General features: G+C 43.1%; 3 protein-coding genes across 3 annotated transcripts in view; 1 reads left to right on the forward strand and 2 right to left on the reverse strand.

Moving 5' to 3' along the window:
• Positions 1 to 9,214, reverse strand: part of LOC109488187 (sushi, von Willebrand factor type A, EGF and pentraxin domain-containing protein 1-like) — a 39,797-nt gene extending 30,583 nt beyond the window's left edge. The window contains 11 exon segments of the mRNA XM_019792364.1: positions 190 to 369; positions 728 to 928; positions 1,190 to 1,657; positions 2,257 to 2,294; positions 2,505 to 2,635; positions 2,793 to 2,859; positions 3,211 to 3,382; positions 4,002 to 4,172; positions 5,115 to 5,288; positions 5,827 to 6,184; positions 9,181 to 9,214. Coding sequence (XP_019647923.1) covers positions 190 to 369; positions 728 to 928; positions 1,190 to 1,657; positions 2,257 to 2,294; positions 2,505 to 2,635; positions 2,793 to 2,859; positions 3,211 to 3,382; positions 4,002 to 4,172; positions 5,115 to 5,288; positions 5,827 to 6,184 — 1,960 coding nt within the window. The 5' untranslated portion in view covers positions 9,181 to 9,214.
• A 680-nt stretch (positions 9,215 to 9,894) lies between these two features.
• Positions 9,895 to 13,279, reverse strand: LOC109488154 (tropomyosin alpha-3 chain-like). The gene is made up of 6 exons (XM_019792312.1): positions 12,597 to 13,279; positions 12,176 to 12,288; positions 11,648 to 11,825; positions 11,241 to 11,447; positions 11,034 to 11,122; positions 9,895 to 10,801 (listed from the first exon to the last, which is right to left on the reverse strand). Exons 1-6 carry the CDS (start codon positions 12,708 to 12,710, stop codon positions 10,729 to 10,731), a joined length of 774 nt encoding a protein of 257 aa, XP_019647871.1. The 5' UTR covers positions 12,711 to 13,279; the 3' UTR covers positions 9,895 to 10,728.
• Positions 13,280 to 14,355: 1,076 nt separating this feature from the next.
• LOC109488211 lies at positions 14,356 to 24,007 on the forward strand. The gene is given in 7 exon segments (XM_019792403.1): positions 14,356 to 14,542; positions 15,662 to 15,847; positions 16,118 to 16,167; positions 16,170 to 19,429; positions 19,655 to 19,801; positions 20,255 to 20,299; positions 20,904 to 24,007. Coding segments are annotated over 6 exon segments (3,957 nt in total). The 5' UTR covers positions 14,356 to 14,542; positions 15,662 to 15,686; the 3' UTR covers positions 21,198 to 24,007.
• Positions 24,008 to 24,346: the final 339 nt, after the last annotated feature.

A 24,346-nucleotide genomic window follows, 5' to 3' on the forward strand; every position in this document is an offset into this window, starting at 1 on the left:
GTTCATCAGTACATGAGGATGATAATAAATGCATTTTTACCTTCACATTCAACAACAAAGTTGTAAGTACCATGACTAAACCTGATGTTGCCAAGGAGGCTTAGGCTTCCCCTTTTTAAACCTCCTTCATGTACTTTACAGATAAAAAATGACTCAGCATTTCCAAAGAAAACAAGACTGGTGGCTTACTGGTACAAGTTGGTTCTGTCCCAGTCCAGTGCTGTGTGGACTGACAGTATCTTGAGGCTGAACCTGTTAGCTGGAAACCAGTGTGGCAGGTGTAGGTCACAGTGTCTCCTACAAAGTAGTTCCCGCTGATCGTTCCGTGGTGAGGTGCGTGCGGAACTGGACACTCTGGTACTCGGTCAGCTGAAGGAGATGATATTTTTTTGCATGTGGGGTTAAAGTATTACAATATTGTACAAGGGAAGTCCACAACCCTAAAAGACCTAAAACATTCCATTTATCTGGCATTAAGTAAGGGTGAGTTTAGATGTTAGACAGACAAACCATGACATGTCAATCACACAATCATGTGTAAGCAATTAACAATTAGCATGTATTCATTTCACACAGAAGGACTAATACATCTAATATAACACTACAGGGGGCTGTTGCAGTTTTTCTTTAATTAAAAGTTCAGAAACCATTTATCATCTGAATGCACAACATACATTATGTCACACATGTAGCATGCAACATAATTCAATAGAGCATGTATATTTACGTTGACAGGTAGGCTGAGAGCCACTCCATTGGCCGTCAGCTTGACACACCCTGTCGGCTGCACCAATCATGGTGTGCCCTGGGTCGCAGGTGAAGTGTATGGTGGTGCCGTGCAAGTAGGTCTGCCCAGTCACACTACCCTGAGCTACGGGATCCGTGTTCGTCAGTACGGTACACTGGGTCTGAACCTGGTGGTGAATCACTGCAAACGAGACCACAACAGATATACTGGCTTGGATTCTAAGAAATTCTAATTTTTAAACGACACTAGATATCTAAAAATGAATTTCAGTTTTCATCTTCTGGCCGAGAGAGTTTTCACTCAGCGACACTATGTTTGCACTGAAGAGATTCAAATAATTAGATGCAAACGTAACTTAAATAGCACTATTAATGAGGGTAGAGATTCAAGTTAGTCTTTGTACATACTACTAGCCGTTGCCAATTTGATAAAACGACATACCATGTCTTGATTCACAGACGAAATTTTGCTGTTGAGTGCAATCGTGCACCACCCACTTCGGTCCACTCTGCTTCATCAGGGCACAGTCTTTGTTATCATCGTTGGTGCCGGAGCCTGAACCCGACCTCCCCCCTGATTCTTTCTCTTCCGCCGGGCTTCTGGCCCAATCGTTGAAGCCTGTTCCACTCAGGGTGGACCCGTCCTCCCATTCCCAACGGTTTTCCACCCTCTGTTCGGACAGTCCGATCCAACAGTCGGCGCCGCACAGTTGGCTGATGTGGTCGTTGGAGGCGGCGTCCCTCGGCATGGCTAAGAAGCCGCCGTCTGCGGCACAAATCTGCCGGGCCCGGTTGTAGTCCTTCTGACGGTCGTAGGCCTTGTAGCACACCCCGTTGAACATGGTGTAGCCCGGTGTAGCGCAGCTTGTAGTTGCCATCTTTTGATCTCTGTCATTTTGCTCTCTAACTACTGATTAAAAAAAAAAGGCTGTTACAATTATATCATTATGGATTTTGTAAGTTTGAAAAGTTACCGTTTCAGGACTGCTAATATGATCATATTAGGAACTCATTAGAGCGTATTAAAAGACCAATTTTTGATGAACCATGACATGGTGACCATGAACAGTGCGTAATGATGTAACCCAAGGTTCATCCGCAAGTTTGATGTGGTATCCACAAATTATCTTCTAGGCATGGCAGTATGGGTGGTACGGCTATTAATTTGTGGTCAATTTCCTGGTGTGTTCCTTTGGAAATATCTTTAAACGAAATCAATCAGAAATGCAAATGTACTGAGTACAGAGATATCATACCTCAGTCACTCCAGACGTTTACCCACTCACAATGTATGTCGTTACAAACAATACTATGACGCGTGATTATTGATTTTCAACTGCTTTTCAACAGCGTGCTGTAAAAGGATTGGGATGTTCCGACACTTTATACATTCACTTGTCTAATAGGCCTTAATTCGCTCTGTATAAAATCAGAACCGTACATGAGAAGCATATTCTTTCATCATCATTTAATGTTTTATACGTTTACATATAACATAACAAATTTTACCTTGTGTAAATGCAAAGGCACGAGGCCAGGCTCCGAAACTGAAGAAAAAAGATCAACAACACGCTTAGCACATCATCGGTAAAACAGATCTAGTCCTAAAGTAAAGCACGTAATAATAGAATATTGCTGATCAATAAAAGAGAATCATGTTCTAATAGAAATTCTCTTCTCTGCACGTTATACAAAATGTGATTAAAATGGGTGGACAAAAAGCAAGGTAATAATGTGCCCTTTCGCATGTCACTTACGGCTGGGACTGGATATTGTGCTGCCAGGACCCCTGGTACGAGTGTTGTCCATACCTTATGTACACAGTCACCTGTCCTCCGGCATCCGTGATCCTACCATCATGGATAGCAGCACGGCAAATACTAGAGTCCTACCAAAGATTAACATCCTTTGAGTGTCTTCCGTGTCCTTCAAAATATGTATTTCTTGTACAGTTTACACTGTTTGGATCGGACAAGTGTTTAAGCATCTGTAGCACCCTTTTACACGCATAGTTTCCAGTTTACTAGTAATTGTACAGTACTCACGTCTGTGTAGATGCCAGACCCCCAAACACATACAGAGCACCCAGAGCATCCAACTGGACAACTGACGCTGTAACACGAGGGGAAATTGTTTCTGAGTATCGAGTCTGAGAGTACTTTTACAAAATGGTTTGAGAGAAATCTTAAGAGAGATTACCAAAAACAGAATGTATGCATCAAAAAAACATCTCCTCTGGGCTAAAGAAGATACGTGCATCGTTTGACAAAGACGGGGGTGCTATAGACTTCCTGGTGACCAATTTACTGACGTCACGTTTCCCAATTTTCTAGGATTCCAGTGATTGGTCATCCAGACCTGATGAAGGTTTTAATAGAGACAGCCAAAGACTCAGTAAGAATTCTTTATTGTTGAAAGGCAATTTAGACATATAGAATATATGTCATGTGTCTTCAAGCTTACGTGAAGGTTGGCTCGTGGAAGTTCGCAGCATTCGTTCCACATTCCACAGGATGGACCGGGCCTTGTACCACATTGGTATCGCACTGCAGTGAGTTCCAGGTCCCGGCATTGGGCTGTGAAATACTACTGGTGGTCCCATGGACAGGAGGTGACAGCATTGGGCATTGAACAGCTGTAATAGAATTTCGTGTTAGTCATCTTGCTGTAGATTCTACCAGGTTTCGGGAAGCGGCTGGAAATAGTAGAAATTGGCCAAATAGAGAGATAACATGCCAGAGGAGTTGGTCCGCTTGGAGAGTAAGATAACATGCCAGTTTTAAACTCCCCTGGCATGTTATCTCTTCAATGTATATTTCGCTACTTTCTACTCTTTCCAGGCTAACCGCTGCACTGTGCCAACCTGGTGTATATATGCTACCTGACGTCTGACAGTTTTCTATAGTGTTACTCAAGTAACTCTTCAATCGGTGTATCGGGCATACATTTTCAATATTTGTAGAACATGTCACGGGAATTATGCCATGATTGCAACACGAAATAATAAGTCGAATGTATCTGGTATTACTTTGTCGCTGACATGGACATTTGACCATCCATGTTGTATCCAAAACAGTGCTTTATCCAGAACCATTGTTCAGGATCACGGTTCTGGATATAGTACAAGCGTATCCAGAACCGTGCACGGAGCAACTCTATGTTCTTGGATACGCGGCGAAGTTTGCTTGATCCTAACTCTAAGTCATTCACACAAAAAACTGGGCACGTTTCTGGATACGACACGACCTACGTACCTGTACAGATCGGAGGCTGCTCGCTCCACGCCCCATGTCTGTTACATCTAATGGAGGACGGACCGCTCAGGGTGTAGCCGGGCTGACACGAGAACGTCATGTGGGAACCGGTGGACAAGGACCCGTACATCGAACCGTGCGCCAGCACAGGTAAGGCTGGACACGTTCCAACTACAGGTACGGCATACAGATATAGAAGTCAAACTTCATTTGAAAATGTTCAATCCACAACAAAGTGAGGGGATTTCATGATCAGGACCTAGTGTCTCTTTGCTTAAAAAAGTATTACGTGAAAATTATGATGTCTACATTTAAGATGACAACTTGTATATGCATTGAACAGATGAAGTCATTTTGATAAATAAATTATGATAACATTTATGTCTTATGTAAAATGGGCAGGTGATCAAGAATATGAGCTATGCAGGAACATTTTTGATAGATCGTCAGAGATTTTGGAGTTCGGGCTAGATTCTTAGTGCAGGTGAATATTACGTTAAACGCATTATACAAGATAACCCATCAATGGTTTATAACTTTCGCCACGAATAAACTGTATCTATGTAGCCGCCTTTAGGCGCAACACTAACTTCACAGACATGCAGCGCGGCAGCATAACAAAGAAAGAGATATTCAGTCATCTCATGGTCTACCAGTAATGACTACACAATAGAAAAAACTATGTGAATTTATCAACAGTTGAAAAAGAGAGCAGAAATTTCAAGATTATAGATGTACTTTCTAGAAGTTCCATAGGATTTTCCGCTATATTCTTTTACCCTTTAAATATGTTACTCATGATGTAACATCACGCTCGTATGTGTGCATTTAGCCCCATGAGCATGAACATGCAATGAAGATTCATTCATGTATTACGCTGCATAGCCTGTAACACCTATTACGTTTATGAATGAGTGAATGAAGACCTTTATTGTACACATACACATACCCACAGGTCACAAAAGGAGAATGGAATACAGATAACGTTACATAATTTTATATACAATATCATGAGTAACTGCGTAACAACGAAGTAAATTCTGTTTCTTCTCGTGTTTGTTAGTGACGCTAAAAAAAGTGACGCTAAAAAAAGATAAGGCACTCGACACTTACTCTGACATATCGGTCTGTTGTCGGACCACCTGCCGGACGACTGGCACGTTGCAGAGGTGCTGCCCAACAGCGTGTAGCCGGGGTCACAGGCGAAGTAGACCGTAACGCCGCCATTCGTGTCCGGAGAACTGATCTGTCCGTTAGCAGGGGCGTCCATGGGCGGGCACATCAGGGCTGGTGGGGAAAATGTGTTTTGTAACTGTCAATATTTAGTGTCGTGATTAGAAAAAAAACTACGATATGAAACCTGCTTCAGGGAGCATCCTTGAATGATATACATGTATAAAAGATCCTGATTTTGCATAATTGCATAATCTATTCGGGTCAAGTATCAGTTAAGCGTAGCCTACATACCAAAAAAGTGACGATTCATCAAACCTTTCTTAATTATGTTCTTGAAAAGATTTTAACCATACCGGAAACGGCTCTGCAGTTCCATATCAAGGAGCACATCAAAAACGCGTAGATATTGGCAAGTTGCAGGCTGTAAGTGTACGTGGAAAACATGCAAAGTACATACCTTTCAATTCCCACAAAACTTTACGTAAACGGTTACTTCAAGTCTAAATGTCTACGTAACCAGAACTGTTTTGAGCGAGGGTGTCATTCTCAACAGACATAATTTGCAACTGACTACTCAGATGTCTTCAGTTCTAAACAATTCTATGTAACACAATGACGCTGCAAAACTGTTGAGTATGTGAAACCGTACTTCTATGACAACAGGATCCATAGAAGCCGCTAGAGCAGGTACAGGAGACGCCGTTCCACTGCCCGCCGTTCTGGCATGACGACCCCGCGCACGGTTCCGTCTTCTGCGTGTCCCCAACGCAGTCCGCCCCGCCGTGTTCCGCCGGCCTGCACCGGTACCTGGTGAAGGTCTTCGTCCCTCCGCAGGTGTTGCCACAGTTGGAGTAGGACAGAGACCAGGACGACCACTGGCAGTCCACGGGCGGCCGGGTGGTGGTGCTTCGGCGCCGACGTCTGCGGCGACTCCCGTCAGTTTCGCCGGACAACAACAACAGTGTCAGGACCGCCGCCGTGAGCAGGAGGATCGGTCTCCCGCGCATCTGTGGATGAAGAAATGCATGGTTCTGTCGGTTTAAAACATTGACATTTTCTGGCGGCTGGAAAGAGTAGAAATTGACTATAGAGAGATGCCATGCCGGAGGAGTTGGTCCGCTAGAGAGTACAGTTCGCCGCACTCGACTTCGCGGGCTGGAAACCTTTTCCGTTAGGACTCTGCAAAGTTTCTTTTGTTAGGACTCGTGCAAGTAAGTTGTTACCTCTAACCCTTTCTTTACACTATCGTTAAAGATATATTTTATCCTAAAATAGACCACGACCGTTTCTGGAACGCTTTCTTCTTCGTTTTGATTCTTAGTCCGAAGACCATTTTGAGAAAACTTTGACCACGGATACGATAACATGCAACTGAGTCCTTAACCTACAAGAAAACAAATCTGTACTATGATAAAACACTTTAAAGTATATTTATTTCTAATCAATTACAACTTAATTAAGTGGCTTAATCTGTGTAAGTCAATATTGCCACCGACGCTCTGTGGAATTTACTTGCGGTATCATGGTATGTAATATGTCTAATGTACATAAAAACGCAACTATGTTATCTATTTGCGGTTATTTCAATCCAGCTTTCGTTGGACTTTGCGGTCCTCAAGAAAATATTTCAAAGCCCTCCCACAACCATCACCACGGTCGCATATGGCGGCGCCCATCTCCGTTTCTTAGCCCTTGGACCACACGATTGTGAAATCACTATAGCAGGGGGCTAGTCCGCTGGTAGTGGTGTATGTTTAACTCCCATACTCAAATGCTGGGTGCTAAGCAGAGAAAGCAGAATGTATCAAAAGTCTTTGGTATGACTTGGCCGGGGATCGAACTCTTATGGTAAGATGCCAATGTTTGGATCAGGGTTCCCAATGTTCAAGCCACACACATAGCCAAAAATGGCCTTTCAAACCTTCTCCAGACCATGATTGGGAGACCGAGTTAGTCGTGAATGAGCAACGTCATCTGTGGTTGGGATTATTCGGCGGACTTTCCTACTTGTTTAAAAGAGTCGTCTGTGCCAGCCGACTATACGTTTTGAAAAAAATAATTAAAACTCGAGAAAATGATCGACTGATTTCTATTATACGATCAGAGGGGCGATGACAGGATATTCCCAACCCAACGCCGACCTGTTGGGAAGTGGTCGGGAGAAATAGGGCGGGTCGTTAACTACAAACGGGTACACATTACATGAACGACATACTGTAATCACCATCATGTTTTACACGTACCTTGATAGTGATGACAACAAGAATTCCAGTGGGCGGTAATGTTGACTTATTTTGAGGGCGCCACACAATGAAACTGTCAGTTCAGCACTTGAGTCCATGTTTGTCCTATCTTACAAAGCCAATGGCAGACTCAAGAGTGCGTCATTGTACAAGTACACATGGCTTAATATGTTTATTGATAGTTTACTGGGAAACGCCCGCTTACTTAACCTTCTTCCTGCTGCCTAACCCCGTAACCAATAGAGTAGTTAAACGGCTTCTTCGGCCGGTGTACTTAAGGTTAAACACTGCTTTTCTTGGACTTAATAGACTCCTTTTCATTTCTTAGTTCTGAATCTTTAAACATATTTCGTTTCGATGTCTAAGTATGGAAGTCATGAAACTTCTTTATCCTTGTCAACTGGTATTGTTATATTGTCGTTAATATAAACATCAACGTTACATTAATTTAAATATCTACGTGGCGATTAAGAAAATAAATGATTCTTTCATTCCCACGTCGTCTTCGTACCAGCTGAAACATGCAATAGTAAAGTTGCCTTGATTTCGGACACCTGTGCCATAGTTAGCACACAATGCAATGATGAATGCCCTTCTATAACATAAAGGCTTCGTGGCAAGTAAAAAATGCAATTACTGGCATACTTTCGCAAGCACTTCTAACAGAACACGACAGGGTGTGGCCATGACATTACAATGACCTAAAACATTAACTAGTCCTTAGTTAGACGATGTGACAGTGCATATATTTCACTATGACAGGGAGAGATATACACTCGCCATGCATGCGAGAGGTACCTACGTAGAAACAATTACATAGAATATATACTGAAATCAAAAGAAGTTATAACTACTTTGAAGAAACATCTGAAGTACATATACAAATATCTAACTACTTAGGACAGGCGCTACGATTTTTAATTTACAAACCGTCTCTGTGGTGTCCCTGTTGCTGAATCGGTAAGGTCCCGTTTCCACTAGACGACGATCGTTGAGTGACCAAATTGGATTAGTGTGATCCTTTGTGTCATAATCGGAATACGATGCATGATATGAAATTATGCTCTAAAGGACAACCCGACAAACAAAACGTCCATGAAATTCGCCGAGCGATGTATGAAATCTTTGGTCAGTCAGCGGTTACAGCATCTAGTGGAAAGCTGGCGTAATGGGGGCTACACCGAGTGCAGTTACCTGATAGATGCCATTTGTTACTTCAGGCAATATATCTAGCGGAGACGCAATATATATCCAGCTCTTCAATCCAGTGACCTCTTCTCTTGAGGCTTGTCTTCAGTTTTTGTCTTGAGTCAAGTCTCATAAACGCCATAGAAGGTTTAACAAGTGACCTAGCTTTGAGACTCGGTCCGTCGCTCAGTCCAATGATAAGGACTATGCTAAAGACTGCATCCACACAGGGACTTGAGTTTACCTCCACTACAAGTCGCTGATCATGACGCTGTTGCGCATTTTATGTCAAACGGACGTCCTTAAGAGTTGGCCAAATTTCCCATTATCTCTCTCTCTCTCTCTTAATCGCGTTCTCCCATTCACGAATATCAAGGGACTGAGTGCTCAGCCTTACAACCATAGAGGCATAAACATTCATACGTTTGGAAAAAAATGCTGACTTCAGAAAATCGTTCCGAGGACACTTTAAAGTGCCATTATCAAAAAAGGCACTTTTCTGAGACAACTTTCCACCTAATGCAACTTTTGTAACACCAATAATCGGGGCGTGCGGTTGGTAAGTTCCTTACCTTAATTGATTTCTCTCCAAGCCCTTGCGGTGCTTCCTCACACTTAGTCAAATCACTGTTCCTACCTACTTATAGGTGCCACCTGGTCTAAAGTCTACACTTGGATGGACGTCACGAGTAGATTAGACAAAGTATAAAATCTATAATTAGTCTAACCCCGTGTTGCGAAGTATCATCGCTAGAGTAACCGTGTCAAATTTGACGCGCAGTGAATGATAAATTCTTGTTTTGTTACACTCGTAAGATGCAAGGTACACCGACATGACCTACTGTGTCGTGAAAGTCAGGGGCAATTAAGGATTTCGTTTTAGATGCGTGAGTAAACTCAAGATTGAGGTGAATAGCTTCACGTATACGTACACTGCGATGTAGTGTTGCATGCAGTGGTACTAGTCGCATGATGTATTTGAATACAACAGTTTTAGTTCATGATTTTTGTCCACTCTGAGAGACACTGCCACGCTAGGACCCTGAAACGCCACTGATGAGACACACACGCCACTACGGCTGTAGATAGACTGTCTACACCCAGACGAAAAGAAGAAGGAAGATTTCCAATTGATGACAATCACATTTTCCGTACAGCTAGCGTTGTACTAAGTTAGCGTCATATCAAAATTGGTAGTAATACATAGTTACGTATTCCTACGATCTCCATATAACTGTCTTTTATTCTTTTTAACAACTCAACTGCACTACAAAACATAGTTGGTGATATCGAAGGGCAACACCTAGTAACATCTATTTGTTTACAACGCATACTACAATATGACGCACTCTAGCTCTCTCTGTCTCGTGCTGGTCTTGTCATGTACGTGTATTTCCAGTGTTGTTTTATATGATACAGTTGTTAGGCCTGGTTCTGACAGAATGTACAGTAACCATGATAGATGCATAGTAAGTACAGCAGAAAGAATTCGATCATTCTGGGCCGAAATAACAACGTGCACGTCTCCCGGCAACAAAGAAATGGCGAGGAGAAAGGGTCAGGGGTGACCACATGATGTTTGTCCAATCAAGACAGCTGATACATGTAACTAAAGAGATAGTATGTCGTCCATGACATGCCATTGTGTGCAGGGTTTCATAACAAATATTTGTTTTTCTCTGTTAAAAACCGAGACAGCCGTGGTAAAAATAACTTTTAAAGTCAGTAAACAACAATGAAGCTAGAGTTTTAACAACCAACGGCTGATGTCACAACAGAGGGTACGACGAGACGAGGTAAGGACCTATCTTCTTCACAAAACCGTTTTTCACAAGTACTAGTATTTGGGTTACAAATCCAGACCACCAGGCAACGTCGGTAAACGTAAAACTCTGGTGTTTCTTTTTTTTAATGAAAAACCTTCTACCACTGATACCAGTTGTCATAGAAGTGAAAAGAGAAAATAAAAAAAAAGATGAAATGATTTAATTCTTTAATTCATATGACGAAGGTGTCACTACTTCAAATGTACAAGACTCGACGTTCAGCCATCTAGGTTCAGGAAAATGTTTTAGTCTTTAGTCTAAAGGTGAAGGTTGAAGGTACAATCCATCCATCGGTCAGCTGTCGTCCTGGCTGCCCTCGGCCCCGCCCTGTGACGAGCCCCTCCCCGGCCGCCGGACGTAACTTCTCCTGCACAGGAAAGGGAAACAAGCTTGGCTCAATAGCATGTATCTCTGTGGATTGTTTTGCTGTTCTTTACAACTGAGGGTATGCCTCCAAAAGCACGCTGCAAATAGAGTAAAGGTAAAGGGGGGGATCATACAACCGATTAAACAAAGCAAGGCAGTAGGGGAACACCGATGTAATGTTGGCTTGGAGATACGAGAATGTAACCTTGTGCGACGGTCTGTTCGGTACTCACAATAAGTCGTTCGCCCTCTGGAGTTCTTCAATCTTCTTTTCTGTCGCCTCCATCCACTCCTGGTACTTTTCGCTGAACTGTGTTTTTAACTGCGATGATGAACATGAATGTTAATGTCAAATGCAACGTGTCAAATTCATTGTTGATCTGGATGACCATATGCACAAGCGACCTTTATCGGTTAACAACAAAACTGCAGCAATTTACCTTCAGTTGATACTGTTCCTCCATCTCGCACCAGTGAGCCTCCTTCACGCTGAGTTCCTCGTACAGCGCCTCTATCTTCTCTTCCGTTATCAGTAGCCGTGACCTCAGCTCCATATTCTGATCGTTCAGTTCCCTGTTGAGTGTTTCTTCTTCCCTTAGCTTCTTCCTAAGTGTCTCTAGCTCTTTTTCGTGATCACAAGAAGGTGCCTTTTCCGAAAAAAAAAGAAAGTTGCAACGTCAAGCACAACGCGCTTGTCTATCTGTTTACTCAGGACCGGCCAAACTTCAAATTGCACGGCTGCTCGTTTCTAAATTTAATTAAAAATCGCAAAGCAACAAATTTTCAAGAATCACATTCTACGTATGTTGCATGATAGGGATAGACGAGACTACTAGTAATATGTTACCTGTTGTCCCTGAATTTCTTTCCGTAGCCGGTCCATTTCGGCTTGGTGGTCCAGTCTGAGTTTGTCTAGCTGTCTGTTAAGCTCGGAGACTTCCTTGTTTCTTTCTGCAGCGCTGTTATCTAACTTCTGCTGAAGCTCTGCAAGCTTGCCGTCGTCAACTGTCTTCGCGGGTCTTGCACTGTATTAGATTCATAAGACCAAGGACGTTTTACAGAATGTCATTGAAGCCATAAACATTCTAGTATCCCTATGAAATGCATCGTAATCTTACATATATGATCATGTTTTCGCAGAAGTATTAACTCCAATACCATTTAATAGAAAAGGGAACATGTTGGATTTTGCGTGGAAATAACGATATTATTGTTGAACTTGATAGTGAAACTTTTTTTTGCTATTTTAGACTCATTGCTAACCACAGTTTTGAGTGACATATTGTTAACAAACGTACTAGAGAAACACGCACAGAATACTTGACAGAAAGCATGTTCTTTCCGGGTCCCAAGCTTTACAACGATCAGTGGTTACCTAAAAGGGTCTGCGACACTGAGGACCTCACGCTCTCTTTTCAGTATAGTTGTGTTCTTGGCCTTCCTCAGTTCGTCTAGCCTCTTCTTTAGTGTAGCGACCTCTTCTTCTAACTACAAAGGGGGAAGGATACTAGTAATTCAATGAAGAGCTTTATTTATTGAAGTGGGTATTGTGTAGCCTGGGTGCCATCCCCAGTAGTATTTGCCCGCTAGCTTACAACTGGTAGCTAGCGACATTATAGAGCGGACGAATACTACTGGGGATGGCACCCAAGCTAGGTATTGTGTAACTTGGAAAGTACAACTCGACATATTGTACTACTGCACTAGAACGATTGGGGCACAATTAAGCTTGTTAAAATTACTAACTATGGCATTTGGTATCAGTATTGTCCTGCAGTCGCTATCGGTATCGTTACCTCCTTTACTCTGTTCTTCAGGAATGCTCCGTTAGTTCGCGCCTCTGAAGCCCTCTCTGCAGACGGGCTCCCTGAATTTTTTGTCCCCTTCTTGGCGGCTGTCTTGGACGCCATCTTGGTCTACTTTTCGTCATGCAAGACTAGAAACAAAAGGTTCATAGACGTCAGACTGCTCTTTTAGCGTTGAAGAGCGATGTACGTAGATGCTCCAGATCTCTTATGTCAGCATTAGCTGATAAGACACCCGGAAAGGGTTGCTGAGTTGCGACGTAAGCCAAGAAGGTCTCCTATCTTTTTGCTTCCGAGTTGCAGCGTACGTAGCGTTTTGACACCTGTTGCTTCGGCAAATACAGTACGGTACCTCACAAGGCGCAGTACACTGGCCAAGGGATTCCGAGAAGAGTTTCGCTTGTCTTTTAGTATCCCCACTCCTTAGCAGGGTCTGCAGCGAAGACAGCTTTCCGATCTTCCTTGTTTCTGAGCTGAAGCAAGGTAACGGCTTGACAGTTTGGTTTTCTCGGCTTGGTTGCACCTGGTGAAGTTTGTTTACTTAAAGGGTAAAGGTTAACGGAGAGGATTGTGGGACGAAAGAGAACAAGAAGCTCATATAGCAGCGCAGAAGTAAATTGGCTCGAAAAATGCAGAGTTCACAAGTTGACGTCGATATCAGAAGACTGGACATCGGTAATATTTCTGACTATACAAAATGCATGTATATGTATGTATGAAAATCAAAGTTTAAGTCAAGAAACAAACTAACAAATGTTTTTCAATACACCCAAAAGGACTAGAACTGTCGGAGCGCGCAATTGAGGTTAGTTTGAGAATCAATCGCGTAGCACAAATTGTTTGAGTCGCCAAGGATAAACCTCGCCCAAACTTTGCGTGACTGTGAAAAGTAATCACCATCACTCAGGCATTCAAAAGCCACGCGGCATTGCGCCTGTATCCACCTTTCCGCGGCTATCAATCAAGTGTAATATCATGATTAGGATTCACGCCAACCCTAAAATTATCGTTTGTGTTCTCATAAATACATCGCGGTGTCTAAAAATCGACAAAAATGATTTTGAGGAATGTTTGATCTAACGTTATAAGAGGTTAACGTTAACGCATACTAGATGAAATCCAGATGATTTGATCTGTTTATTTGTTAGTTTAGACGCAAACTAGTTATCATTTGTACGGTGCGAATGTAACACATGAGCTAACAGAGCATCAAAGAGATGCCGAATCTTCTACCAAACCTCTCGATAATAAATCCCTGGTTTCCAAAGAGTTGCGATGATGGCGTCACGCAATCCTTGAATAATTAAAGAAACGTAGTCAGTGTCCGTGGAATTATTTAACTTGACACGCCAGTGCTTCAGAGTCGCTATCCAAGCCAAACGAGCATGTCGTGATAAAAAGCTCATTGACCTCCAGAAATGGAGTGATTGATCATGTTATCGGGATGGTTTAATGGTTAACTTGGCAACGCCATTAGTTATGGTCGTAAAAGAGTGCGCTTTTGAGGTTTAACGTAACGTACAGGTAATTTGCTAGTGGAACCCGAACGCTATCCTCGTATATTGAGGGATCAAAGATGCCGTTACTTTAGCGCTCGACAATTAGTTTAGGATCCAAATGCCCCACACAGAAGAAATAAGCCGCTTAGCGTCAAAGTAAAGAGCTTTTGAAACAGGTTGTTTGACAGGTGGTTTGTGTTGTCATAGCAACAACAACATCCGGCAATAGTGGCGCAAGGGATATTGGGTAAATTCCAAGATGGCGTCGGAACTGAACAAACTGAGGATGGTTTCTCTCTACTTTTCTCACAACAATCACAGTTTTGTGAATCGTCGGCTGCGTCTGTGACGGTGTAGCAAGGCCTCTAACAAGTTCACATGTTTATCGAAGTCCGGTTAAACGTTAGTGCGTGACGAGGGCTCAGATTCGGAGGTGAGGTAAGTTTCTTTACGTGCATTTACGTTAATCAGATTATGTTCCATAATAGCAGTGATTTTGAAGTGAAAAGCTTCCATTCAGAGGTGTTGTTGTTTCGGTGCTCTTGGCTCTTGAATGGCAGCTGGGTGGATGGAGTGGTGATCGAGCTGTAGAGAGGCTGTTCACGTAAGGATGACGCACATGCATTAACACACATGCACATCTGCTCTTTTATATATAATTCGGATTGCGAGATTGGATGTTTTTGAAAATCACACACTTTTCTTCTATTTTTGTACTAAATTAATGCGGATTTTAGTGGCTTTTGAGTATTCTTCCTAAAGATTTAAAACAAGTAAAAAAGCATTGCCATCAAATGTAGTAGAGGCTAAGAATTTTCAAAATTAAATTAGATACTAGTAGTAGCAGTTTTAAACAGAACCTCCTTGACAGCAGTGGTGGAACTGTATATGGAATTATACATGCAGAGGTCATGTGTGACAAGACACCTAAAATGGTCATGTTTGTACATTGATCATCATCAATCAGGTGACCTATATACCTGTCATTTTCATCATCATCATCGTGCATATGACCCCATCAGGGGCTAAGTAGCTTGAGGTCCCAAGCTAGAGCAGGCAGGCCTCCACCAATGGTGGGAGCCATCACAGCCATGCCAGACAGGGCATTTCAGTTTCACATTCCTGGGAATGGTGTGTGTGTGGGGGGGAGGGGATGGGTTATAAATGGTGTCAACATCATCCTCCCATCTTACACTTGTTACAATAAGGTCACAAATCTACTAGTAAGTAGTAAGTACCGACTTTGGATCCCCCTTGAGTTGTAGCATATATTTTGCAAGTATAATGAATAGATATCACATGTGCTTCAAGATTTCGATGTTTTCTCATTTTGCACGTGTTGCTGTTGATGTCATTGTAATATAGATTATAACTTTATCATATGGTATGAAGCTAATACTAGCCAATACATGATTTAATAAAACAGTTTAGCTTTTCCACAAGATATAATCAGAGTTTGTCTTCTGTTAACATGTATATGACTAAAGCACTTATTAAGATCTACTGAGTAAAATGGTGTTATACTGGAAGTTGACACATTGCTCTATCATTTCCCAGCAAGCTGAGAGCAGTTAACTTCATCATGGCTGACTCCAGGAACTCCAGAGGAAGTGGACAGATGACCACCCACAACAGTGACCAGCTGCTGGACATGTTACGGCAGGAGGTCATGAGCCAAGGCAGTGATAGACCAGGTGGTCACAGGAACAAGGGTGCAGTACAGGACAGTCTGGATACATACAGGTACATAGCAGCTGACAAAAAATGATAACAAAGGAATTGATTTAATCGTTATATAATGTTATTTTATTTCTTTATATGAAATACCCCAACCCTGATAACATAGTAGTGATGCATGATGAGCAAGGGCCAATAGGCAAGCAGCATTTCTACAGATGAAGGCATGATTGGCTAATTTGCAGGTGTTTGTTCTTCTTGCTGATTGGCTGTTGAGATTATTGGATCAGGCCTGTCAGCACCAGGTGTTAAAACCTTGACTATTTTTTCATTCAGGTCTGTCAAAGTAGACTCATCTTCAGACGAGGAACGCGAGGAACACTACCCAGTGACAGTCCTGGCCAAAATCACCTGCACTCAAGAGACAGCCCTCATCTTCCCTACCAACCAAAAGGCTACAGTCATGACAGGAACGTTACGTCAGAAAGCGACCGTTACACTGTTTCTACGTCGCAACAGACAACACGGCCACATAGAACAGTTCCAGGTTCTGTTCAGCGAGCGGTTCGACAGCTCGGCAATTCTGATGACGATGACGATAATGATGAGCATGTGAGAGACAGTTTAGATGATGAAGAGGATGATTTAGCTGAAGAGGAGAATTATCAGCAGCAGCTGAAGGAACGTCTGAAGCAAGAGCAGGAACAGCTGCAATCAGATGATAGTCTAGAGGATGGGGAGGAGAGTCCTTCAGATTCACTTGATCTACCGGTACAACATGGAGGAGGGCACAACTCCGAAAACTCTCCGCTGTCAATAGACACACGGGGAAGCGACCGTTACGAGGACTTAGAGAGAGGCTCTCAAACTCCCGGTAAGGATCCGTACGCAAACCTGAGGTACGATCCCAACTGGAAGGAGAGAGGTGCTCTGATCGTTAGTACACCGTACGTTCAGGAGGAGCTACAAGCCAGGACAAGAATGGTGGATTTTGAACAGGACTTCTTCCCTTCAGACTCTTTAGAGTCTGCAGACAAAAACACATTGCGGTTAGGAACGCCCCACCCCACGAGGGACATGGACAACAGCAGAGAGGCGAGTCGGGAGTCGCAAGATTCCCGGTACACCCTTCAGACAGAAAGTGATGCTCAGAGTGTCTCCAGAGGGAGTTCTGATGATAGAACGCCAGAGAGAGACCACAAAGGTGGAAATCAGCATTACTCTAGTCCCGAGGAGGACGACGCAAGTGAGCGAGAGGAGATAAGGGGGTACCATAGAGCTCTCAAAGTGGGAGAGCCGAGAGTTGTTCCTTACAACAAACCATTCCCATCTCCCCCTCAGGCGCCGTATGCTCAACAGCCCACCCTGAATGCCTATCATTGGCCACCGGCTGGGAATGAGGAGGAGTCAGGGTACCAAAGCAAGAAGGATTCCCAACACAAACCCAAGCAACAGCACAGACCAGTGGGCTATACAAGCCCTCGTGCTGTTGGTCCAGTTGTCCAGAAAGCAGCAATGCCAGAAGAATTCGAACAGTTGCATTCCCCTAATGATGATTACAATACTTCTTCAGACGTGACCATCACAAGTAGCATGACAAACCAAAGACAGCCAGTCGAGAAGCCGCCCCTTCCCAGGCCACCGAAGACTGAGAAACCGCCACCAAAATCCTTCATAGAACTGAACAAAGAAAACCTGAACAGGCAAGATGCAAAGAAGGGAGGGTCATATGCCAGACGATACGCACAGAAGAAAGCACTAAATGAACAGCCTCCGTCTGCTAGGAGACAGAAAGCGGGAAAGAGTGAAGTTTCAGAATCCAACCTAGACGATACGGATGATTTTTCCAACATGACAGCTGAAGAGGTGTGGCAGCTTAAGCAAGAGAGGTTGAGACAAGCAAAGGAGGCAAAAAGTGGCGTGAAAAGCGGCAAGAAGCCCAAACATCAGAAAACCATAAGAACTGATGCCTCGCCACCGAGCAAAGCGTCAAGTGCCAGCTCAACTGCGTCTAAGAATTCACAGGCAAGTCAAGAAAGTATGGAGCTAAGATCCATCTCACAGACCACCACTCAGGTGGATGCTCCACCTGTCAGGATGCAAGGTGCACCACAGCACTCCCCTCGGGATGCAGGCTACCAATCACAGGCTTTGCCTCCGCAGATGAACCAATCGCCGCAAGGCTTGTATCCTGAAGGTGCCCAGACGTCCCCTCATGCATATCAACCTATGCAGCAACCAATGTATGCCTTTCCAAGTCAGCAGGCTCCCATAAATGTGAACATCAATCTCAGTTTTGACCCCAATGAGATCAGTCCAAAGCAGGGACAGGCAGGGAACCGTGTTAGTCCCAGGGTCACAGTAGATACTGAAGGGAGACAGGACAGCCACCCAGACTTTCCTGACACAAAGCATCATTCCCCAGATGGACACAGACAAGACAACTCACCACAGAGAAGAGGTTACCAGGACTACAACGCTACCCACGGGCCACCAGAAGAGATGGGAAGCTATGGTCCTAGAACTCCTGAGTCCCACAGGTCTCACCCTCAGACAAGGCCCAGGCAGCTCAGAAAGGAGACCGCCTACACAACCCTCTCTGATCCCACCGACAAGTCCACACAGCAGTATAGAAGGGAGCGAACTTACTCAAAGCCTGCTGAAGTTGAAGAGGGTTATGGGTATGACTCTGAGCCTGTGCAGGGGTCGTATGCACAGATTCACCAAGCTGAGAGGAGACTCATGCAAGAGGAGCAGCAACACAGACAGAGGTCGCTGCCTGGTAGTGGTGTGAGGGAGCCGTACCAGGGGGCATACACCGGCCACCAGGAAAGACCTGACCAGAGGGAAGGTTGGCCTCATAGGGGAGGGGAGTACGATGATCCTTTTAACAGCTCTCAAGAATATGAGGAAGGTCCGCACACTTATGTCGAGCTTCATGCAGCGAGGAGGGCTCAGGAGGAATCCCAGCACCAGGTTAGTCCTCGGGGGTCACATACCAAGGTGCAGCAACATCCTGGGCCACACTACAGGACACAGGGGCCACCTCAACATCATGGGCCACATGACAGGTCACATGGGCCAGCACAACATCATGGGCCACACGAGAGGCCTCACGGCCCATCACAACATCATGGGCCACGTTATGGGCCCCCTGAACAGCATGGGCCACATGGCAGAATAACGCAAAGGCACCAAGCCCCTGACTATAGTCCTCAACAACATGGACATGCTGCATGGCATGCAGACCTCCACCAACCCCCTCACCCCCACCACCAACCCCCTCACCCCCACTTTCCCCCCTACCTGCGCAATGTTGGTAGGCGTTCTAGCGAGGGAGACATCGCAGACTTCTACCAGCAAGACGGCGTGAGACGAGAGTCCTTCAGCCCATACAGCAAGATCCCGCCTATCGGCCCGCAGGAAGAGAGGAAAGCTGCCAAGAACACCATCAACCACGCAAACAAACATACTCTGAAGGCAAAGAGCAACTCGGAGGGATACTTGGCTTCGTATGCCAAAAGTAAGGCCATGGCAAAGAAGAAACCACAGACATACAAGCCTTATACTATGAAAGATTACAACAACCTGAAGAAAGATACGAGACTAGGAGGGCTGGGACCAGACCTGGAGAGAGTCCAAGACAAGGTAGGTCATTCTATAGGCAATGTGCCGGGCCTTGTTATTGTAAAAAATGATATATTTCCTGCATATAAGTTGTATCAAATATGACACATTCAGTCTCACGACCATGCTTGTTTGGCTTTTTTTCTACATGTATTTCAGACATCTCAAACATGTATATTTAAAATTAAAGCTGTGATCCAAAAGTTTTGTTCCCTACCTGGTGATAATCGGGCTATGTCTTTTAAGACCGAGAAAGCACGCAGACAGAAGGAGTATGCCAACACCCTGAGGGAACAACATGCCAAACAGAAGGCAGACTGGCAGAAGAAGAGAGACGCCCAGCCGTACTACCCACAGGATGACGAGGGGGACTTCTACTCCAAGAGAGAAGTCGTAAGTCATTTTGTACAACCTGTTCTGTTTCTCGACAAGGAATGCATTTTTCTTTTGAAACCAGACAGCACACAATTTGTGTCCCAAAATTCAAAACACAGAGCTCAAACCTAAAAATACTTTTTTCTTAATATAATGAATTACCGCTAAAAGCTGATCAAATCTAGAAACCAGGTGTTATCTGAAATGATGCGACTTTTGCTGTATTTCTGGTTTGAGAAAAATGCATACCACTCTGCTGTTATAGGAGTAGTATAATGTAGTACCTAAGCATTCTCTGTAGGAAGGCAATAAAGCACTTAATAACCAAAAGCACCTAGGTAGCAAAAAAAACTAGGCACCAGTGTCCGAATACTAATTTCCCCTGCAACTCCCTACTTTAAAGCGTATAATCTAAACTCTCCAAATATCTCAATATGAACCTTGCATGTATTTAAATATGCAATTATGCAGCAGGAGGTGGAAGAAGAAGATGATGCCCAAAAAAGGAGAAAGAGAGTGAGTATTATGGGATATATTCTCAAATATGGCTACAAAAGCCATATTGCCACTCTTGCCATCTCATTAATATGCATGCTGACTAAACCTCTCATTCTGATGTTTCACTGCAGTTTTCTCATACTAAAAGCTCACGATATGGTGCCTACATAACCATATTACATCTAAAAGGAATTAGAATAGACTAATCTGCTAGAGCTTATGCACATCATGAACCTGATATGCTTTTTACATTCATTGAAACATTACTAATAGTAAAGATATTGCCTACATATTATGTGTGCCTGTAAATATACACATGGACTTGAATAATGGATTTTCATGTCACTGAGTTATCATAGTAGAACATATGGCATCCTCAAATGCTCTTGGTTACAGGTAACTAATCTAGTTAACTAATCTACGGGAATAAGATAAACATAACATTTTGATAACTATAGTCATTGAAATCTGTCAACTTGTGTTGGGTGCAATGAAAATTATTTTCACTAGAGGGCTCTCCTCACATTAATCCCTACCATCTAATGACTTTGCTACACAACCCTTCAGGGTTTTGTGTAGGTAACATGCAGTTGGACAGTGAGTAACATATGACCATTTTCAGGCCTTGCAGTATGCCAAGAGTGTGCCAAAGCCCAAGCCTGCACCTCTACCGAAGGCAGTGACGCTTCTGGAAACCCATCAGCATCCAGACACCATCCCCTACCACCCACCACCGGCAGAGAACCACCAACCAAACATCATGAAGATAGAACGTGAAGACCCCGCGCAGCCCGCACCAAGCCCGGCGCTGTCAGAAATCCAGAAGATGAGGATGAGACACGAGAAGGACAGAGCAAATGCGGAGGCCATCCGCCGAAACATGGGTTCAAAAGTACAGGGGGTTGTGGACTCTTAGAGTACCAGTTAGTGCAAGGGGAACTTGATGCTAAAGACTCAGTAGATGCATCTTGTCTTGCCTTTCAAGTTGCATTCTTTCAGGGACACTTCTTTAAATGATTAGGCCACACTCATTTATTTCCTTGATTATTACACATTTTAAAGTAAAACTTCAGCAAGACGACAATATGAAAACACAGAACTGGGTGTAAATCTCCAGCCTTACTAAGGAGGTTCCATCAAATTTTATTGCACCTCCATGGTCCTAGGTGTCACCATATTCCTTTCTTTAGAAATTGTATGTAGCAAGTTACAAACGTTCCCCTCAGCCATGTTTCAACTTTTGTGTTTCATGTGGGTTTTATATCTTTCAATATCTAAGAACCAAAAACATGTTTGGAAAGATCACGACATCTTTAACAAAATTTTTTCTTGTCAGTGGTCTTTTAGGAGTTTTCTTGTTTGTATTTTTGTTTGGACCACATTTGTCCTACCCTACATTTGTGCTTCCCTACATTTTCGAACTTGCAGTCAGAAACCAAGGCTACTAAAAGTCATGCCACACCAGTCATTCTGCACCTGGGCTTCAGTTGGCCTCTTCCTTTGTGTGTTGGCAATAACACGCCCGCATGGCACACATTGTGCACAAAGTAAGTCATACCAACTAGAGCACCGTTGACCCAACTCCAATCCCGGCAACAAACCCTTTCACGAAACATTTCCTGGGGCGAATGCTTGGTCCACATATCTTTTCTGTCCTCGATGAATCCCTGCGACATTGTGACTCCAGTAAAATCTGGAGATCAACTTGAAAACACACCATCAGGAATATATATGTCAAGGTGTATTGTGCCTTTTGCATCTCCAACAACATATAAACAGTACACAGAGCTGCTCCCCCACTAGGGATAGGGTATACAGGAGCACCGAATGGCCCGTTTGCACATAAACCATGGTGTAAATATGTACAGTTGGATTAGTAATTGTTTGTGGGCACATTCCGAAGTTTCTCAAGTACAGAGATGGTGCGAAAAGTTAGGGACCAATCAAGCGAAATTTGATACTTCAGGAAATAGTTTAAGACTGTTATCTAGGAGCCAGATCCTTTGTTGTAATGTCTGAATCTTGAATGTAATGTGTACAAAGTAAGGTTACACTAGAATGTGCAATGACAAAAAGTGGGATGATTTGAACACTATAATGATGTAATGATATAATTGTTCGTACCACAAATTCTATCTAATGGTGTATATATATAGTTTTTGTTTGTAAATTTGTTACTGGCCTCTCAACGTTCTGTGTGATGTGTTCAAAGCGTAAACAAAAGGCTTATAGACGTATATAGCAGCCTAGCCCTATATCATTGTCCTATCAACAAAGAACAGGTGCGAGCACGTTGTGCAATTTACTAGGTAAACACCCCCAATAATTGTAAACCACCGTTTAATGGAAATTGCTGAACATACACACCTGTTCGCCGTACATCCACCTGCTGACCACCAGGAGCTTTCATTTACAGCTTTATTACGTCGTGTAGTTCCTGTGTCGTTTTGAAGTGTGATAGGGGGGGTAGGGTTGAGTCAAGATTTGAACGTTGTCATTAGAGTCACCTATTGTTGGAGCATATGGATGACACTATTTTAAAGATGGGTAGAAATTATATTTTTTGATTGTCTAATATGTTTTGACTGAAATGTTGTCATCCAAGTAAATCTATATGTTGTGCCACAGTCTGTAAGTCACATCAAATTCATCAATATAGAGTATATGTAGTATGTGTACAGATATGTATTGAATGTATAGGTGGAACACTTTAGATGTATGTGTATAGCTGATCAATCAGGAACGTTCAGAAATGTGATGTAAATATAAGAAATGTACCCTGATCCATATTTTTATTCACCAGATAACAAACTCATTAATTGTCAGTTTTTGTGTCTTTCGTTAAGTGCTGTCACCCCACAGTTGCTTTTATTCTGAAACAGTCTGTTGTTGTGCAAAACTCAAGAGAGCTGTTTTGACTTGTATACGGTTACTGATGCTCAAAAGCACTTAAAATCCGATATATCTAAAAGCGATGTCCGGTTTCCGGACAAGCCATTGAATATATGAACTGCAGGTGTGAAACTTGTATGGACTCTTGGCATTCTGCTTTTGACAGTCGTAAAGTTGGGATATCTGGAATTGATGTGTTTGTGTTTGGTAAGTCACACAGGTGTTCACACAGGTAATAAATCAAACAGGTGAGTCTGACACCTTAATTGTCCCACGGCCCACTGGAGTCTTAACTTGGGTGCCATTCCTTTTATAGCGAGAGAGCCGTGTATTGTGCAAGTTGTGCCCTTTGTAACGTACCAACCGAGAAACTCCTAGTTTTTATGATTCTTGGCCAAAGCCACAACATAGGAAATATATTGGTATTTTTAAAAGCAACCCAGTGAGATGTCTTGAGTGCCCTCTAGTGGAAGGTTTATCTCTAAGGACACTAAAGGCACTTGTCTTTTTGATGGACCATAGTGTGTGGAGAATGCTAAGTTGAAAAGATTTTTAAAGAAAGAAAGATGTTTAAATCCGTCAAATACCTCACTAGCTGTCAGCATGATTTTCTTTCGGCTTTAGAAAGGGCAAAAGTCCTGACAAGTTTCCTCTATTAACCATTATTCTTAAAAACCTGAGTCTTGACGAGAAAGCAACCTTGGTTTGATCAAAGCCAAAATGAGCAAATAACTCAACTACTACTTTAAATCTGCCAGGTCTTTTGTTGTAACTTACAATAAAACACATGGATGTGTTTGTTTAAGAAAGGTTGAGCTTGCAAAACTGTCCAGCCAATCAAAATTTACACACTGATATAAACTTGGGATATCAGAAGGGTTTTGGAACGTGCAGTTTATTGATTTTGCCTCATGGGATGAATAGTTATCATCTGTTCAGAGTGTGGCAAATGACATCAAGCAAATTGCTCTTATCAAAGTGTCAGAAATGTTTCTTCCACATTGGGTGTTGATCTGGGAACATATACATCTGGAAGGGTCTATGGTTCAATCAGGTTATTATGATCTTATCATCAAATGATCGAGTCATTAAGTTCACCCATAAATGTAGGCTGTATCATCTCACTTCCTTGTTTCGCAGAGAGTTTGAAGTAAAAATTTTAAAAGAGGTCAA

This window comes from Branchiostoma belcheri, unplaced genomic scaffold (assembly GCF_001625305.1).
Source record: "Branchiostoma belcheri isolate BF01 breed outbred unplaced genomic scaffold, Haploidv18h27 scaffold92, whole genome shotgun sequence".
Lineage (NCBI taxonomy): Eukaryota > Metazoa > Chordata > Leptocardii > Amphioxiformes > Branchiostomatidae > Branchiostoma > Branchiostoma belcheri.

Excerpts from the sequence above, each read along its gene's own strand:
- LOC109488154 (XM_019792312.1), bottom strand. The coding sequence starts at position 12,710 with ATGGCGTCCAAGACAGCCGCCAAGAAGGGGACAAAAAATTCAGGGAGC. Across the intron at positions 12,289-12,596 it reads TGAAGAACAGAGTAAAGGAG|TTAGAAGAAGAGGTCGCTAC; the intron begins GTAACGATACCG and ends CCCCCTTTGTAG. Across the intron at positions 11,448-11,647 it reads AAGAAATTCAGGGACAACAG|GCACCTTCTTGTGATCACGA; the intron begins GTAACATATTAC and ends TTTTCGGAAAAG.